The following is a 21,237-nucleotide window of genomic DNA, read 5'->3' on the forward strand; positions in this document are numbered from 1 at the left end:
CTTCTTTTTTATCTCATTTTCTTCAATTCTACTTAAAGATTTGCAGTAAAGGTGTTAGTTACTGCTGCATGATGCTGTTTTCCATTATTCTAACACTATAATATGCCAACTGTTTTGCGTGTGACCTACTGTATATTTTATACTGTCTTATTTTTTTTATCACAACATTTCAACAATCTTCAATTCCAGAATAAAATTTTTGAAATAAAATGCATAATCACACACATAGTTTGTCCACATATGTTTATGTGCATCTGATTTTTTTTTTTTAATTTCTTTTATGGGTATGGCTAAGTAAATAAACTCCTAGCATAATTAAGCTTTCAATAAGTATATTTATAAGTTATCAAATATTGGTATTCAAACACTGCCTGTCCAGTGATAATGCATAACAAAACTCCTTTATTTGCTTATGTCAAAAATACACTTATAAGAATATTAATTGTACTGCAGAATAAAGATTATGGTTTAAGGGAAAGGTTCTGACAAAATCTAAAAAAAAAATTTACATTATCTCTTAATGTACCTGCTGTCATAATGCATATTTAACTCTAGTTCATATATATTTTCCATGAACAGTCTCAAATTTTTAGAAATGATGTCATCGATAAACTTACTCTAAAGGCATGACCAGTTTACTGCTTCAGTCCCCCTCCCCTTCCATTCCATTCGAGCTCTTTCCCCTACATGGTTGTGTTGACATCTTGCTCTCCCTGTTGACGTCACAACTGCAGGCTACTTAATTTCCGAACTGAACCCTGGCCTTCAGAAAACTGAAGGCAATTTTTGCCCCAAGAAGAAAGCTGAGAAGTTTTGCTTGTATTTTTATAACAGCAAAACCTAGATTGCTTATTCAGAAATTAAAGATCAAACAATTCATATACCCTCTACATTCACCTTTCTGATGTTGTAATGCATGCAACCTCATAACCATTGTGGCGATGAAACATTATTGTACCATAACAATAATAAATAAATGAAAGTGAGGACTGTTTCGATGAAAGGATGAAATTATTAAAACCAAAAGCCTTAAATCCTGAAGTCCTATAGTTCCTATTATGAACATGATTTATGGAGTGATATACATACAAGCTTTAACTGACAGACGTACCCAGTGCATGGTTCACACACAAGACATATAAATCAAAGACTTAGACATATGGGGTAAATGTCTTAGCATGATCAATAACATCTTCTCGACATAGAGCAAAATTAACAAGGTCTCCTTAAGGTTGGCATGACCAAAGGTTATTATATTTGCAATACTTCAAAATCTTTACACATAACAAGCAGCAGAGAAGCACTACAACTGTCCATACTTCTTCCTACTGAAGCTTAGCATAGTCGATGAAGGCAAAAACCAAACAGGTGCCTTTTATAATTGTGTAGAGAACACTGGAAGCCATATCTGATTGATTATTGGTGTCTACCTTGTTACTTTGGTACCAGAAGGTCCTGTGCAGAAAGTCAGCCCCTTAAGAAACTCATCCAACCTAAGCAGAGTATGTCAGACTTCTGTACTGAGACAGAGAAATGGCAAATCATTAACCAACAAGTTGGCCTTATCTCTGGCCATGATGCCTGTGTTAAACAAGGAGTATTCCTCTTGTCACAAAACTGGGAGATACATCCAGCTGTCCTTAACCTTGCTGTTCAAGTTAGAAAGGAAGAAGAAAAAAAGACAAGCACCAGAGAGATGAAACTGATTAATAAAGCGGATGCAAAATGTTACAGGATTCACTTCAAAACACCTTAAAACTGGTGAATTAACAAATGAACTAAAGTCTGTAATTATTTGATGGTTTGCCGCTGGGCTGACAGAGGGAAGTTTGGGTTGGTGTCTGGTTAAGCCTGCCTATGACTAATTATAATAGGTCTGATGCATATCCTGAGCAGATCTCTCTTGGCTGCCACCTGAGCACTAGGCATTCATCACTAGCTGATGTGAGTACACTTGTCAAATCCTAGGCACCATTTTACAGGCCTTTGAACCAGTGTTTCTCACAAAACCTAACCAATAGGAGTGATCAGCTAGTGTTGAGGACCAATATGGTACCAGAAACTTTAGCTCTGCAACTAAAATGTGTCACAATCCATTCTTTCTGTTCAAAATAAAAATATACAAGCCAAGACGCAATGAAATATTTCACCTAAAAATTCACACAACTGCCTTAATAAACAAAGTCTAGTGTGATTATCCATTTATTACTAAGCAAAATTAACTTCATAAACTAAATCAGATTTTCAAAGAAGCTGACTGTGTGGAGCTCAAAAGAGCAAGCACCAGCACTAATTTCATTGGTAGGTATATCAATTGTAACTACAGGATTCATGCTAACATGGTATGTTAATGTTATGGGTCAATTTTTGTTAAGACGATCTTTATTTATTTAGCATGTGTGTTTCACTAGTCATGGCAATAAGTCATGGCTTTACCACATCCTGTGTAGGAATTCACAACACTGATGCTGCGGACCTTTATCTCAGATGAATGTGGGGGCTATAGATGGCTGAACTGTATACAATTGCTTTGTATCAGGTGCTAGGCAGGCTGGGGTGTATTCAAGGGCCTCAGTGGAATGCCCTCCACCCATATAAACCTGATGCCCACAGGGCAGAGGTTCTAAGAGTATCCTTACAACATCTATTACAGAAATCAATAATATATCTTTAAGGGTTTTCTCAATTGGTGTCAATGCTCTTTGTGGAAATCGAAGATACATTAATCCCCTTTACCAGGTATCAAAACACTGCCCAGGGTTACATCTCTGCATGATCACTCCAAAATTATGCAACATCGGTGTTCCGCTTTTGGAGCAGTTAATGAAATGCTTAGAGAATAACCCATTTAATGGCAGCTTTCAGAAGAGGAACCACAAAAGGAATCTCAGATTTCACAGGTGAAATGTGTCAGGCCTTTATCTAATCACCCAAGGCAGTTTGAATCTTGTCAGAAGGAGCAAATAATGAGACATTCTCCACACACCAACTTCTATCAAATAAAAGGGAATATTCTACTGTTACTCTTCAACTCTTCCCTTGATCAACGTGTGTACTGTGAAGTAAGTGGAACTGTATCACCCCTTACTTCACATGCATATCAATATAAGCTGCATCCACTGACTTCTAATGCCTCTCTCCACCCACACCACACCCCACGCATCCACTTAAATGCTTAAGTAAAATGCAGGCCATCACATTTTATAGAAAATAAACTTAAATTGGTACAGTTCCAGCTGCCATAATGTGACTTATGTGTTTCCAGTCACTAATGTGTTTGCTTCTGATGTGGGTGACCACAAAACATTAGACAAGACCCAAAGTCCAAAATATTATAGCATTAATGGTAGGAGTTTAGTAAAAGCCACCTGTGTAGGTATTACCTAAAGAGTATGAATAAGAATATACTTGTTGAGCTGCAAACCAACTTTACTTCCCAACATTTCCTCTGTTGCCATATACCTGGTTTATTTCCCAATGCATTCTCATGAGATATAACCAGCCAGAATATAAAACAGAGAACAATAAAACTACATGTCAATAAATAATTTATGACATATATTTATTATAGATCATTGCTGGTTGTTCTTTATAGCTTCCCTTTCCGATATTTTGTGGCGTCACTGGGTAACCTGAAGGATAATAAACACGATACTATGCCCTTTTTACGAGATCTGTTACACATGACACCATCAGAGGAGGGAGTTTCAGAAAACTGATCTGAAATAGCCAACAGCAATGTTGTCAGGAACCATAAACCACAGATTTAATCGCTAGATCCCTATGGGATCTACTTGTATACATTATCTTTTTAAAACACAAGAGTAAGCAATCTTATAACTCATATTCCATTCTTTTCAATTTTTTAACAGCAACTTTTTCAAACGGTAGGCTAAGCATAAAACAATGTTACCCAATGCCAAGGGCAAGGTAACAAAGGGAAAAAATTGAAGCAGTTAAGGCATATCATGCTATAGTGGGAAGGAAATTAATGCCAGTTGCCATGTTTAATGTCAAACTCACCTTTTTTTGTCCAACATGTCCTCTCCGACAAATCTTTGTTATAACTAATAACATGCATTTTTTCATGGTTAGTGTTGAAACTTTAATGACTACTTTGTACATATTCCATCAAAAACAATCCCATTTGACACTGCTTCAATCTAAAAACAAAATGTTAGCCAGAAGCCTTCCAGTCTTCAAAAAAGGACCAGTTATCTATTATTTGGTTGGGGTTTAATGCCAAACTGAAGAATATTTCATGCTGTATATGAAGGCAAACAAGTTTTGTTGTGGCTGGATGAACCTGAAATGCCTGGAAAAAAAAACCCAGCTAAACTTGGGATCCATGGAGAAACTTTTCCCACGTGTGACACAGATTTTCAACCATGTGCTTAGTTATAATAGTGAAAGGCAAGTTAATCTAATACAAACTTTATGTAATATATGTTGGCAATAAAAATTTGTAACTCTCCCTGCCACAAGAAAACACTGTTTACATACAAACATGTAAGGACTCCTCATCATCCATACGACTGAAAAATTGTTAAGTATGTAATAAAACCCCAAGCATTCGTCATTACAAGGACATTCTTAACAAACTCTTCTGATGTACCTTTTCTGGCTACAATGGATAACTTCTAGCACACTGCAGAAGACTTTCACTCGCTTCCGCAGCCTTACTGTTTGTAATAATTATACATGCTTTTAATTTCCATGTTGTTTACCCTCTACAGAGAGATTTGTATTTTTGTCCACACAATAACACCATGAAACTTTTTTCTAGCATGCTGTAGATCTATCTTGCTGTCTTATATGCTGGCCTTATTCATGAAAAGAACAATTATTTAATTGGACGAAACAAGATGAGGACTGTGTTGAAGTCAGAACCCCAACAAAGGCAGAAGGGTGAGACATACACATAGTTTAGGATGCAGAAATGCATTCAGTGTTATGACATTTTCAACCGTAACACTATACTTTTGTCTACCCACATGTTTGACTTGTAGAACAATAGATTAAATTAACATTTTCATTACCTACCACCGAAAAATAAAAAAAACAAAAAGAGGACAGCTGGATATGGTTAGAAAATCTGACTTAAGCTTGACATTATATGATCATGAACAGTAATAGAGCTGTACATCTGGTGTAGGCAACTAACAGACAGCCATACACATGCAGAAGGGTGATACATGTATTGATAAAGACACAAATACTCCGCAGTCAAAACCCCATAGCAGCCTTTAAGCTTAACTTCTTCAACAGATACACCTCTAATTCTACCACTTTTATCACTCTGATTCTGTGTCAAATGATACTTCATTACAACTGACTTCATGCTTGTCAGCTGCAGTCATGTATTTTAAGGGAATGATCCTATGCAGCGCTGGGCCAAATTTAGTTTTTGACACCTTGAACACTTGGCTGAAGTGTCTGTAGATACTTATTTGAATACAAAAAGGCCTAAAAATTTGGCCAAAATCCAAGGCTGAATTTCACATGATTGTAACTTAAACCATGTTCCATGTGAAAAAGTACATCTCATTTTATGGAAAGTCTCAGTGTGAACAATGCTCTCTGAATTCTGTTCAGAGAAAGAGGAGCATTATTCTTTGCAGTTCTCAAACATAAATGCTTAATGTGCTTTAAAGAGCTACTTTGGAGTCAAATCATCTGTGTCTTAAAAGCAAAGTGAATTGATAAAGACTGGGATAGTCGGAATTGCTTTCCTTAATTGTGAAAACATTGCAGCGAATTAAAACCGATATTATATGTTTCAGCAGTGTATACGGAAACAAAATATTTCTGTCCCTTCCACGCTGCCTGGTGTGACATCACCCACAAACACATAACGTCATCAATCACTGACATATATCCACAAATGACGCTGCCCTTTCAAACGCTCTTGATGTCATTCCCGCATAAAGGCCTTACTCAACGTCACATCTCTGCCAGATTCAACGTCATACAGGGAATATTATCACATCACATCAGGAAAATTTTATGGACACAGCTGACCATAGTGGCACTTTAAGCTACAGAAGCTTCATAGAACTGCAAGTTCCTTGGCCCTTGAAGCATCTAGACAAGCACTACACATACATACTAATCAACCTCCACAAAACCCACAGGGCCTTTAATAGCAGGTCAATAGAATGAAAAGAAAATGAAACAGGCTGTGCTGTTAATAATTGTTGTACATAGAGAAAGGACAGGCATTATCTTCCTGTTTAGGAAGGAACTAATCTGCTGATGTGTTCTGGACACCTTGATGCTCTGGAAGCAATCACAATATTATATAGATGACAGTTTCCTGCAAGGCATGGTTTGTAATTTAGCACCTTGACATTAAAGTTCAAAGCATTATCAGCTAATACTATTTCCTGAAAGAATGACAACAATGTAAAACAAAACAAAACAAAATTTGGCTCATTGAAGTTATGATTACCTCTAAAAGGAAGTAGGAACTGTTAAAGTGCATGTTCTATTGTGTCTATGCAAATGCAAATGTGTTCTTTAAAAGACCTGACAAACACACAGCCTAACACACCTAACAATAAGAATGCACTTCCAGAATGAGATGAAATGTGTGTCCATTCAAATATCATAAGCACTTCATGTAAGCGCCTTCAATGCCTTCATGCAGAATTTCTCCCATCATGCAGTGATCTACGTCTGAAGGCTTTCAAGTATGATAAAAGGCCTTATCATTTCAGATTCAGATTCTGAAATACAAACACAGCCAGGTCTGATGTAATACCTCTTCTTCCATAAGGCTAGCTCATACAAGGAAATACCTTTTAAAACCAAATATATATACATTAACCCACGGTGACACAAAATAAAGGCTACCAGCTCACATGAGAGGCAGTGATGTGGGTGTCTGATATGAAGAAGTACATGATAATTATATCATCCATGACCTGCTCAAGGGTTACACAAAAATGAAATTCTTCAAAGAACCTACAAGTATGTATGGATCATTGCATGTCTCAATAGTCACTTAACCTTTATGGTTCTAAATCATCAAATTCAAGGGCTGCTTTTTCATCCAATGAAAGGACACAACTTATGAACAGGTGATCAATCAAAAGTATTGCATTGGGCCAATCACACAAGACGCTACAAAAACACTGTAAAATCAGAGTGCCCAAAGCTGCAATGTAATCAGTGTGTAAGCTCTGTGGATATATGGTTTGATCAGCCCGAGCCACACTGTCATAGCAGAGACCATTTGCCTGCCTCACAACACGGTGTGCTTATCTCTACATCACAGGTGGGAAATCACCTGACTACCCCATTCATGCATACATGTCATTTTAGAAGTATTCTTCTTGCATCTAATAATGAGAATGACAAGTCAATGGGCTGTAGAATGACAAGTTTTCCTTTCAATGGACTTGAAGAATTTAACACGGTTCAATTTATTGCCCATGTACATACTCCTAAGCAAATGTAAATATATATTGATTCGCCAACTTAACAATGAAATGGATAACTTCTTACCTTGAATGTCGATCAAATTCACATTCGATTCGCATTCTATTCTTGGCCCTTTACTATTCATAATATACTTAAATGACAGTTGTTTAAATGTTTCCGGCTGTGTCATAGAATTTTATGATGATGACGCCACTATGTACAACACTTCCAAATCTTTATCTGAAATTCAATCAGACTTAATTCTAATATGGAACTTATAAATCAGTGGTGCTTTGAAAATATAATGCTTCTTAATGTCTCCACAACAAAGTCCAGCCTTATTGGAACTACCCAGAAATTATAAAACTGTCATCAGTATTCACTCAATGTCATGGTCAAGGGCCGGGCAACTGAAAATGTACAAAATTTGAAGCTTCTTGGCCTGCATATAGACCGTACTCTTTCATGGCAGAGTCACACTGACTCAGTGTGCAGTACTGTGTCTAAGCTATTGTCAATACTGAGGAGGCAGAAGCCTTTTCTTCCCTTTAAAACAAGATTATTATTTTATAACAGTTATATCCTTCCTCATTTAATGTATGCTGTCCCTGTTTTGTGCAGCTGCTCCAAAGGCCTACTTGATCGAGTAGCCTATATAAACTTCAAAATACTACTGCAAAACTTATCTTAGACAAACGTAACAATAAATCATCAGCTGAAACTTGTGAAATGTTAAACTTAAAGGCTATACATGAAATTACCCTACACCAAAAAAATCTCACTGTTTACAAATCCTTAAATGACCACTATCCCGACTATATGAAAAAGTTGTCCCCAATCAAAGAAGAGCCCCATCATGAACTAAGATCATGCACAAGCAATCAAGTAAAAATTCCTTTTCCCCACACTGAGCAACTTAAGAAAAGCCTGTCATACTCTGGGGCTGTTCAGTGGAACAGTCTGCCTGCCTACGTGCAATCTGCCTCCTCAGTTAAAGCGTTTAAAAATTTACACTAAAAGTGGCAGAAAGTGCCAAACACATTGTAAAGCCTTTACCTCTATATATACATGTATATACATGTATAACTTTGAACTTATTGATGCTTGGTGTAATTTTTTTTTTTTTTTAATAACCCATGTGACTGCCGAGTGGTTGTGCGATTGAATGGTGGGCCTCAGGGAACATCAATACTGTCATATTGAGTGAGTTTGTTACTCTCTGAAAATAAAGATATTATTATTATTATTATTCAACATGAAAATCATTCTTTGCCATACACAAAATTAAGAACAGTCATGACAAAAGCTGTGCCTCATTCCTTGTGTTCGCCAATGGACAACAATCCTCTCCCTGCATTCATAATTAATGGCAAACAAATATTAGTGAATACCTGTACAACTTGCTAAATGCATGTGGTTTTGAGTACAGACAAATCTAGCAAGAGGCTGGCACAGTTTCTTCTGGATAAGGCAATCTCAGTAAATCTCACTTTTCAGGTTAATCCAGGAGAAAGGGCATTATTAAGGACACAGGAATCTGATCATTTAATGCTGTAGATAATGCTTGAGACAAAACAAGTACTTTTATCCTTGCAAATTAGGTTTCCAGTTACACCTTGTCTCAGTAGTGGTCCCCAGAAGATAATCTTGAGAAGGTTTCAGTTTAGTGCTTGAAGCATTGTTGAAGTCTCCATCCCGAGGAATGAGGAATAGTTGAATGATTATATCTCGATGGTGTATCAAAGAAAAAATCAATCCAAGAAACATGTGGTCATGTATATTACTGAATTTTACTTTGAATTTAAATGAACTTATCCTATGTACAAACATACAGAATAACTAAAATACACCTCTCTTTCATTACAACGCTGCTGACAGAGAAAAAACGTGCTTACCATGTCATGTGAAGTACATGTAAAGGTATGAAGTTTGTTATCTACAGCATGGGCATGTATATTTACGCTAAATTAGTAAAATATAATGCTTTCCATTTAATAATTAGAAATAACAAAGAATTATAAAAATTTTAGGGTGTCCTTTCTCTAAGACTTTGTGTGTTGTAATAAAGCGTGTTATAATCATAATGATGATGAGAAATTATTTAATATCTTTCAAAGTCATAGTAGTACAAAAGTTCTGAAAAGGCTGTGCCTTTGCTGCAATGTATTCAAATCTGAAATGCAGCACTATTTCATCGACGCCTGGATAAGGTTGTAAGTTTTTCAGGGACTTAAGTACGAGCATAGAGTGAGTGCTAATCTGAGGTAAGAGCAGCACCTAGGGGCTGAAAGAAAGTTAGCTACTACGTTAAATCTGTTTCCATATCTCCATGACTATTGAGCCCATTATACATGATCGTCTGTCCAATACCAATACATATCAATACAATCTGTCGCTACCAATACACCCTACACCCAAAGTTGAAAAACATGCCTATCTGAGACAGGCATTTAAAGTCCATGTAACAACATGAATGATAAAAACGCTGTGCCGGTGACAAAAAAGATTGTTGGAGCACAACCAGGGAGACTGTTGTCAGCAATAAGAGAACGACAAATGAAGACAACATATCACATTTGTTATCTGCAATCAGTGTCTCATGTTTATACAATTACAGGTAGACCTCACAGACAAACCCTCACCACCCCCATGTTGGACTAGGCTCAGAGTGGAGAGCAAAGATAATGAGGCTTTTCATCACTCTGCATTTGCTGGGTGGTTATAAAACCAAAATAACAAAAGTCAAATCCAGTTAATTACGGTGATAAGAAACACAAAAAGTATTACCACGGTAACGAGCATATTACCACTCGAATCCTGGCCCAAGAATTCTTATAAAGGACCAGATGAGACGAGATTTAATCCTGGTTTTAGCTGGATTGGTACTCAGTGTACGATAGACGGCCTTTGATGTAAGGGTTTTTCAAAAGGTAATATCCTTGTTTGCTGGTCAAAGCCATATAAAACATGATAATGTGTCTGATGGATGAAGTTTCCATATTTCCTGTCGAATATCTAAAGTTTTATACAGTATGTTCACACATACAGACAAGAATAAAGCCATAGACATTCTGGGAGATTCACAAGCGCTGTAGAGTAACGTTTATCTTCAGCAAAATTGTTGACGTCTAATGAAATCAGTCAGCTTTGCATTCATTATGGGGTTTCAGGTTAAACGATAGTGTAATGATGTCAGTCCAGCTCTTACAATTCAGACCTGTATATGATATATAAATAAGTGTACATCTTTCAACACAAATACTGAAATGTGTAAAGCACCTTACAAAACTTGCTCAGATACTTTGTGCTTTGAGGTGTGATCCATGCATGAAAAGGATGTTGTCCTCTGCTGTATTGTGATCGAGGTTATGTTTAATAATTTCAGGCAAACTGAAATATGCGCATATTCCTTAGATTGACATATTTGTAGTCATTTCTGTATTACATTGTTGTTTAATACCATATCCTACATATCTAATTATTCAAAGTTACTCAGATAAAATAGCTTTCATCATACATGTACTTTCACATAAGAAGAGTTGGATCTCTCCTAACATACAAGTGGGTGATAGAAAATTCCAATGGTCAGTCTTGATTGTATGTTCCTAGACATTTGCAGTCTTCTCGGTCACGTAACATTGCGCTAATAGAATCTATGCGTCATCTGACATTCAAAGGCGATGATGGGGTGTTCCAAGTCAAAATCACCTGTTACCCATGGGAGGGTCATATAAGAATGTAATTTGCATATTCCTACTTTTTCAAATTAATTAACTAAAATCAACCAAATTCTTAATTTTTAAAATAAAAACTTTTCAACCAGATTATAACCAACAATGTCTGTCCAAATGTGCACAAGGATGCACCAACAACACTGCAGCTATGAGAGCATTCAAACAGCTAGGCTGTCTGTTGTTAAAATCCGATGACTTGTTGTGTCTAATCAAGTGGTTTCAGGATATCTTTGTAGGAAATCAAAGTTCACAGTTTTTAGGATGCTGGAAGACTTAGAAGATTAACTGAAGCTTATTTATGTATTATTATTATATTTATAAGTTTATGCCAAAAGCAATGCCTGTAAATAATATATCCGACCATTATCGATATACATGTAGCATGCACACAGCATGTTTCTTAGCGAGTTTTACAAATAAATAGCGGGCTTTCAAGAAAAGTGAAATTCAAACCAGTGTGATTATACAAATTGTCTCCTTACACACACCTGCTGACAAAACGCATTACAACATCATAGCATTTGTAGATTTAAACCATTGTGGACCAAAATGGATCCTTGATCTATCAAGAAAAATAAACACAATTGGCTTTAACGAGGCCGTCTATTAAGAGGAATGGGCAATTGAGGGTTAAACCTGTCTAATGCTCCCTGAGGCCAGGCAGTCATGAAGCCTGCAATGAAGGCTAGATGTGGAGTGAGCCACCAGATTTGCGACTAATGTGTTCTTTTCAAACTGCCATCCATTGTGCATCATCTACTTTTGTCCTTGACTGCTCACACTTCGATCTGTGGCACGTCAAAAGTACAGAACAGAGCCCGAAGGATTCTCTATGGGAACAAAGCAAACAGTGGTGGTAAAAAGCCCCTATCGACCTGTGGAATCGCCATAGCCCGCAGTATGATACCTTGTATACCAAAGACAATTTATCTTTCACTGGGAACACTCGTGTGTCTACAAGAGATCAGCTTCCCTGCCTTTGGTTTCCATAGCAAACCTCGGTTTTCGAGTCTGCCAAAGGTTTAGTGCAGTTTTGTTCACTAGTTATCAATGAAAAGACCAGGTGGCCTCATTTAAGAAATTAACATTTTTTGAAATTAAAAAGACATTAAAGCAAATATTTTGCAATTTTTGCTGTTGATGAAAAAAACACACTTAATTAGTGAGGGATGTCATTATTATGTAACCCCAAGCATGCAATACCTTTTACTACATCATATCTCTTTCTGGCAAATAATAAATCAATACCATATAAAAAAATAAAACAATGTTCATTTATGCTTCCACCACCTAAAAAAGCTGAAAACCCTTTGTCAGGAATGCTGTTCTTTTCTTTGACCTGGACTAAAAAATATTTTCATTTCACTAAAGCTTTACTTCACAGGTCTGCCATTTGGGGTACGACGTCACTAAAAGATGCACAGGAGGTGTTTGATGCAGCTACAAACAAAAATAATCAGGGGAATAAATTCCAGAGGGAGAAAAAGCACATGTTTAAAAGTTAACATTTCTACAAGCCATGAGTTTCTTTACTTGGAAGAGGAACAGTTGACAGAGGGATAACTCGTCTACCAATCTTAACGTCAGAGGGCTTCAATGGTTTAGTGGTTACTAAAGCAGTGCCAAATCATACATAACAATGATGTGAGAAAGAATCATTTATATTACATCATAAAGTCGGCATGTGTATATTTTTATATATGACTAAATGGAAAACTCTTCCAACAGTGTTCTCTTCACTACAACTAAGATTTGTTCAGTAAAAAGTGCTAATGCTGGAGACAAATGTATACATAAATTGAATGTCCAAGCCAAGACTAAAATATATTTTAGCAATAACAGTTATACATTTGTCACTTTTAAGAATGTAACAAAACACTCATAAAGAGATATAACCCTTCAGTCTTTGAGGGAGAACAATAAAGGCTGAAACTAAGTTCATATGCCTTTGTAAACTATAAAGTCCTCCAGATTTTAAAAAAAAATTAATGTATATGTAATACCAACCATTACCTTTACATCATTTTCCCAAAGCAGTAAAATTATAAAATCAAAGGAAGGACAGGTGTCAAGAGTATGACAAACAAAATACTAGAATGTGAGGTATTCCAGTAAGTCACCTGAAGTGTCAATGAAGTATACTACACAATGTAGTATATGCATGTACTTTTCTCTTCCAATGCAACATTTTGACTGGCTGATCAAATGAGTAATATTTAATTCAGCATGATGATGGCTGTTTTTTTTTTTGTTGTTTTTTTTTTAGACTAACAATTGTACTAACTCTGGAAAACAAACCTATGCCATATGTAAGGTGTGATCTAATTACGAACAATTTCCTGTTTAATTCATTCAGTTGACTACCAATTCAAAGTGTTATAAATGCTTTCTGCACTCAGAAAAGCTGCTAGTCAATTTAATGTATAAATGGGACATAGCTCTTTTCTCAGCTGTTCAACAACCCCAGTTTGGGATCAAAATAGGTAAAAATAATCTCCTACTCTGACCCCACTCCCTTTAAATACATTACTCCTATAACTTGTACAATTAGCTTTTCCCAAAGTAACCTTTCAGCTAAAATAACGACAGTCAGGCCTACTGAAAAACTAATGAAAAGTTATCATTATTTATAAACATATAAATTTAGAAAGAAAAACAACTTGGAAACCTTTTGATGTGCAATGCCATATTTGATGCAGTGCTCACAACATTCTGTTGATTCCAAACTCTCCAATCTTTCCAACAACATGCTCCTTCCATCTTCAACTCTATTCAAGTTAAAACAGTTTATCTGGGGGTAAATACATGCATACACTTTTCAAGACAGCACCTTTACGTGAGACAGCACCGTTACCTGTAACATTTCCTTTACCATTAATTACATTAGCACTGATTCTAAGACATAAAAGTGACAAAGAAGGAATTTTGCAATTTATGGTAACTATTTTGTTTACAGGACATTGATGTAATATCCCCCTCTAGTGTAATTGTGCTCAATACACACAGTACTGTTTGATATACCACTCTCAACATATACCTTACTACTGCCATAAATCTTATTGCCCACCATATAACATTAGCTTCCCCTCTACCGTTCACAGGTGAGCTAAAACATAGATTATCCATCTGGATAATACCTAAAATATAGACGCCATTCACAGTTGCTTCAGTTTAAACTGCTGTGGTGGCATAAAATCACACCTGCCGTTGGTTGTGAACACACATTCAGAAATCACAAACAAGCCTGAAATGGCAATAGCAGCAACATCACACACAACAATGACGTCTTCTAACAAATTATCAAAATCATCCTTAACTTTTGGACCACTTCTATCTCTAACACATCTTGCTACATAGTATGAACTGAGTTTTGGGTCAGTTTAGATTAAAATGACTCCTCGACTTAAGGTATTATAACCTGTCCTGTACGTATCATAAGTCTGCCAAAGATAGTGACAGCAAGTTACCGGCATATGGTGGAGGTAACAAATGCTAACTAAAATTTATAAAAACTGCATTAAAAGCCTTTGTCTTGGCAGAAATAATAATCAACAAACCACATACAATACATATATACATGTATAAATCTTTCTACATGAACAAACCTTAGTATAACTACTTACCTGCTGCTGGATGGACATCTCCACAACCCACACACACGAAAAACATCAAAGAGCCAAAATTATAAGTTGTAATTCTTCAGTATTTTGAAGCTTATTCTAATCCAAAGCACATGTAAGGCATTTCCTGACTCCTGTGTATCGTGCACACAGCAGGGAGTATTGCCAAAATCTTTAATCACACAAACACCAAGTCTGACAGAAGTTCAACCAACACAAAAAATGGATATCAATCAAACAGTACCAGTCAAACAAAGCATCTATCTGAAAAATAAATGAAATGTAAAGGCGATTTGCTGTCAAATCCTACCTCTAAAAGATGAGAAGTTAAGGGCCTCCATAAGACTTCGACTCTGGCCAAATTAACGAGACCCGTTTCCAGCAGCTTAGCAACCGCAAAGAGAGATGGCTCCTGTAAACCCAAGAGAAAAACAACTGATTAAACATTTTTTTTCTTCTTTCAATTTTCAAGAGTTCTCATATATCCTTTGTTATACAACAATCAGATGTTCAACACACTAGTAAGTTGCATAAAATGTTTGATTGCATGCTCCATTATGGCAAATGCTTTCGACAGAATTGCATGCAAAAGTAACACTATTTCTCAAAGGTGCATTGGGGCATTGAGCATCTGGGAACCACCAACTAGAACAATACGCATGGTTTTAGTGAATCAGCCGTTAATAAAACTAGAAAAATATTTTAATTTTCGTAACCACATAAAACTGCCCAGTCACACTTTCCTGAATGGCCTAAGCATTGCACCTATTAAATGAACTTCCCTTGTTACTTGATGGTTTAGCACTAAGCAATGAACTGGAAGGAATGCTTTGCTGCGTAAGGCCTAAATACCACCAAGGCAAATAAACCAATGCATGCTGCCTTAAAGGAATCTACTTGCAATATTGATACATTTCTACCATTGTTTTTCTGATTCGTTTTTATTTATTTATAATCGATTATATCCACCTAGACATTCCTGGCAGATGTTCTTTACAAACTAACAGACAACAAAAAATAATGCTGGTTACCAGAAATCTTTACAGAAGCCAATTTCTATACACATATTTACATGTATTCTAAAGTTAGACATATACATTAAACATGTGAACTAGTACACTTACATGTAAAACAATATCAAAATATACACGAAGAATCTGTGATATGATAGAACCATGAATGACCAGTCATCTTTAAAATACAGTGTGCAGCATAAGAAATAAAAAATGTCCAAGGTAAACTGAAGCTGTCAGTGTTTGCCCAGACAGCACTTACAGTAGTCAGGATGATCTCAAATAAAATTCTAGAGATTATCAGCCTACATGCACATATCCACTTTATGCCATGGCACACATTAATTAAAGTCTTCCATGTGGCGTATGAATGGCGTAGACAGTTGACTGTCAGGGTGGTGACTTACTCTGCGGTTCTTGGTTCAAAACCCAGAGTAGTTTCAGCCAATTTTCAGCTACAAATTTGCAATGGTTATGAGTTTTCCCCCTCACGATACTAGACTTTCTGTCGTCTTGCATTCAACCTCTCATTAACTGAAAGGACCATGTCAAAAAATAGGCGTCATGGGTTAAAAGATGTATGTCATGAACAAAGCTGACAGACACATCAATACAAAGACCGAAAGAGAGAATGACTTAAGACGACTTATAGAACCGCCTGGATGTCGTCAAACATTGCTGCTTTATAGACAACTTTCAAAATAACCTATACCAATCTGTTGTGTTTGTTTAACTCAATTTAAATTACCACTGAATAGTAGTTTTAATCTTGATCAGTATAAACAAATGCAAATTATTAGATTATAATAAACAGACAGATACATGTAGACAATTCACTCAAAAAAGTTACAAAGAAAAAAGTAGGTAGATAAATATAAACTATCATTGAAAACTGCAGTCTGGTGGCTTACTAAAAACTTAGTCTGGCAGTGCTGATTGTCCCTTAAAAACACAAGCACAAGTAAGGTTATTTACATATACATGCTATGCCTCTCCCACAGAGGACCCTCTTCTGATGCTGACATCAACTTTGAGATTTCCTTTCTTGAAGGAGTGGGAGTTATTTAGTGTCCATGGCCTTGTTTATGATGCTACGCCGGTGAATACATATTTGTCTAGATTTCTTAGTCAGGCTGGGAATATTGTAGAAATCCCTGCCCCTCTGTGGTGGAGGAAGGGGCCATTCAAGCCTGGGATTAAAAGGCACAACTGCTGAGGAAAAAGGTAAATCAATCCTGTGCACGAGTCATTTAGGCCTAAATAAAACGGAACTTCACCAATCTCACAGAGTAGGCTTGGTTGTTACAACGGAGACAGCTACTAAGGTTTGGGTTATTTTCTACCCATGTTAAAAGGAAGCACCACAATGGTGTCCATTCATGCATCAATGCCTAACTTTATACACAGATACATTATTTGTCAAAGAAGTAACGGTGCATGCCTAATGAAATGCTTCATCGCCCACACAATGAACGTTTAAGAGCAAAATTTAGTAGCACGCTGCTGAATACTGTTTTGCCTGTTTTTCACATTATGCTTACATAAAATTTTCTTTTATCTGTACTTCCAACAGTCCCTCAGTGCAAGCAAGATTGGACAGAAATAGTGTTGGTTACATGAGGCAGACAAAAGGTGTAATTACTGATCAGAATCAAGCAGCATCATACTGCTTGGACGCAAACAATCTGTTAGCAAACTAGTTTGGATATAAAAGGACTAAGCAGTGCTTATCTACAGCAGCCTACCTTGTCTCTTGTAACAACATACAACTCACTTCACTGGTGGGCCTAGTGCACTGAGCTGTTTATTTCGCCTGCATGTTTCATTAAGTAGTTAATCCTGGTAAACATTAAAGAGGACTCACATCTCCATTTCATAAACATTCAACATACATCAACTCGTCGAACACATACATAGTAAAAACAATCCAATGGTCTCACATACATATTTATGGATTCATCTGTTTTATAAACATACATAACATATATATTGCTTGTTAGAATATCTTGATGCCGTTATTTAGACCATTATTATTTCCTCAATATGGGCTGTTTGTTTTTTTTGTTGTTGTTTTTTTTTTTCACTATTTCACAACCATGTCAATAACTTTATATGTAGACAGTGGTTCCATAAAGGACAGTCTGTATGGGTTTATTGGTTGAATAATGTTTTCAACCAAAGGAATAATGTTTTACATCATAAAACATTGAGTTAGCGGAATAGTCTGCTTACTCACAGTGATTCAGTTTATGGGTAGTGATAATTGGGCAAATCTCTAAGGAAACCCTCGCATCGATCTCACAGCGTATGTGACAAAACTACCAACATGATGCTTGGCACTGACCCAGCCAGACCTAGAATAAAACATGTAATCTCATTTATTAAGGTTTTGTGGTCTCTGGTGAAGAGACTCACACTCTGAACAACTGAGCCAGCACAGGTCTTTATCACATTTAAGAAAACTGATAAAGAGAAGGATACAAATATAAATACCTGAACCAGTTTATCTCTCATTTGCTTTGTTTTGTGTTTGTCAAGTAACATATTACATATAAAGTACAGAAAAGTTGACAATGGACATGAATTCTCCAAAGAATGTGTATGCACAAGTGGTCACTTCCAGGAGAAATCATATTAACTATTAATCTCTCCCTACCTACATGTATATGTACAACCTTCCAGGCTACAAGCCTATACATTCATCTCACTGAGTCTATTTTTTTTTTCTAGACTAAACTGGGCTTATCATTAAATAGTTTCCTTTACTTATGCTGCACTATTTGCAGCAATGTAAGATCCAAAATTTTATTTACTGCCACACAGCAGAATCTCAAAAGGTGAACTGCAAAGCTTTCAATTTTTTTTTTTTTCAAATTGTGATCAATGCACTTCTGTTATTGTATATGGTCGTCAAAATAATTTACTAAGTGTTTTCAGCATAAATGTTGAATATATGAATAGTTGAGTATAAATGCTGACGCAATGATGTACAGAAATGTCCCCTCACTTATCTCTTTTCTTTCAGAAATGTCAGTGGCGGTGCTTGTTATTCATGCTTACGAAAGTTTTTGTGTCGCTGTTGATGGTCTGCTAAATGAAACAGGGTTGCTTTGACAAAAACATTACACCATTATGATTATGAATGTACTCGGGTAACTGTCGGTTTTCAGATTAAAAACCTTTTCAGTTTACTTGATTCCTTGCCAACTTTGCCTCCACAATACTAAATGCTGTAAATACGTTAAAATATGAACAAGAAACACCATGTCCTCAGATCAGGCTTCAAAGTTCATTATAGACATTTGTTCTTCCCACAACAAAAAGTGTAACATTATATGAGATGAATATAATTCCATGTTCCAAACTATCTGCAACTGTTTACACAGGAACAATTCAAGAAAGAACACACCAGCCCAAAAAACGACTTTGTTTTGTACACCCACTCGAAATAAATAAAATAATCTACTCTCTGTGATCGAGGGGCTCTTATTCCTTATGTTGTCTGGAGGAACAGGGTTTAAAATTCAGCTAATTTACAGAGATAGGTTTTTTTTATTGATAATTTAATATGATAAAAGAGGTCTTGCTTAAACAATGGTCCACACTGCGTTATTGCATTTCAAGATAACACACGCCACAGCTGGACATTATTTCTTACTTTCTTAATCACTATTTCTTAAGGGAAGAATTGTGAATTACGACAAAGTAAGAGAAACTTACAGCGATGATTGATAACGCTGGTTTTTGCTGAAGCTGTTCCAAACACCATGGTCAATAACAGTAGTTCACTCTACTGATATGGTAAAGCTGCCAGCAAAGTTGTTTGCTGCAATTAACTCCTTCATGCACTGAATAGTACAATGAGTTTAAAGTATAGTGACATTCTAGACTAGGTTTTAAATGTCATAGTGGACAGCTATTGTTTACCTCTTGTAAGTTATTGTTACAAGTTATTGGGGTGTTTTTTCTAGAATATTAAGGCCAAGAATCAAGCATAAAACCTACATGCCTGGAAAAAAAGCTTGCTTATTTTCGGAATATAATTTAACCAGAAAACCTCAAAAGCAATGAAATGTGTGTTATCTGAAAGCTTAATTCATTTTTATTCCAAATATATTTTTTCTTTGTTTTGTTATGTCTTTCTTTGGTGAATAAGGTGCAAGTGAAGGCTGGTATTTTACGGTGGGCTGTTTGGACTATATGCCATGTTAAAGCTTAGTAATTTTAAGGTGGGCTGTTTGGACTATATGCCATGTTAAAGCTTAGTAATGTTCCATTATCCTTTTAGCCACCAATTATATTGCTCTCGGCAAAGTTTCACGAAGATGTGAACGATAATCGCACATATATGGGACAATGGTACAGTAATAGTGACGTAAGACAAATGTATGATAAAAAAATGTTGTACGCTGCATTGTGAAACGGGGCCCTTGTTCATTCCATTGTACATACCACACAGATAATTACGCTATGGATATTCAAAACATTATTACGCCATGTGCCAGAATGGATGTAACAATGAAAATAATCTGAGTGTCAATAGTCATGCACATGCTCAGATATTTGGACAGATGTGCACAAAGTTTCGTGAAAATCAATACTTTATCAGGATTTGCAGGAACAAAACCTCTGTGCCTTATGTCCACTAAGCACCTAAAGATGGGTAATTGTGTAAACAATGACCCACTTATCATTAAAATTAAACATTCCGAAGTTTAGATCACAGGCAAGATGTATGGTAAGTTCCAACAAAACCGGTTGATTAGTTTGGGATAAATTGCATGAAAACAAATCAAGAACAAACAGGGTGATTCCAGTCACTGCATGCATTTACTTTTTGAAGAACTGTGCAAAGAGATTAATACAAAAAGTGTTATACTTGGACAAAAATGTATAAACTGTAATTAGTCCTCTCCAAGGTATGTTGTTTTTGCAATATGATTAACAAACGGTAAATGATACCCACTAGCCACACAGGCTTTGAAACAAACAGATGGCCTGAGTGATTAAAGGAGGTTTTCGGTAAACCCCAGTAATAAATCAGTCCAGCTGGGTATAGGCAGGAGGTTGAGGAAACAAGCTATCCCCAGGCATACACCACTCTCCACCACCTACAGCCAGAACACCTACATTTGTACGTTTTCTCTCACTTTTTCCTCAACGAAAGACTGTCACTCCTCCAACAGTAATTACACACCATGTACTGTACTTTGTATTGATACATTAATGCTAGTGATGGGTTAGATTTATGGCTTTGGTTTTGCCAACCTGAAGTGTAAGCGACTGTCTCTCTACCCCCCATGAGATTTTTATTGCATTCCGATACACCAGCTACACTATAGCAGACCCAGCCAGACAGCTTTCTGGAGGCCGTTCAGTCAATTTCCTCCGCAACATTTCTGCATCAAAAAAAAAATAAAATAATAATGATAAAAAAAAACCTGA

General features: G+C 36.3%; 1 protein-coding gene across 1 annotated transcript in view; it reads right to left on the minus strand.

The window, feature by feature from the left end:
* Positions 1-21,237, minus strand: part of LOC135469729 (protein MON2 homolog) — a 221,177-nt gene that overhangs the window by 152,518 nt on the left and 47,422 nt on the right. The window contains 1 exon segment of the mRNA XM_064748295.1: positions 15,090-15,191. Within this exon segment, the coding sequence (XP_064604365.1) occupies positions 15,090-15,191 (102 nt within the window).

Source organism: Liolophura sinensis, chromosome 7 (genome assembly GCF_032854445.1).
Source record: "Liolophura sinensis isolate JHLJ2023 chromosome 7, CUHK_Ljap_v2, whole genome shotgun sequence".
In the NCBI taxonomy this organism is placed as follows: domain Eukaryota; kingdom Metazoa; phylum Mollusca; class Polyplacophora; order Chitonida; family Chitonidae; genus Liolophura; species Liolophura sinensis.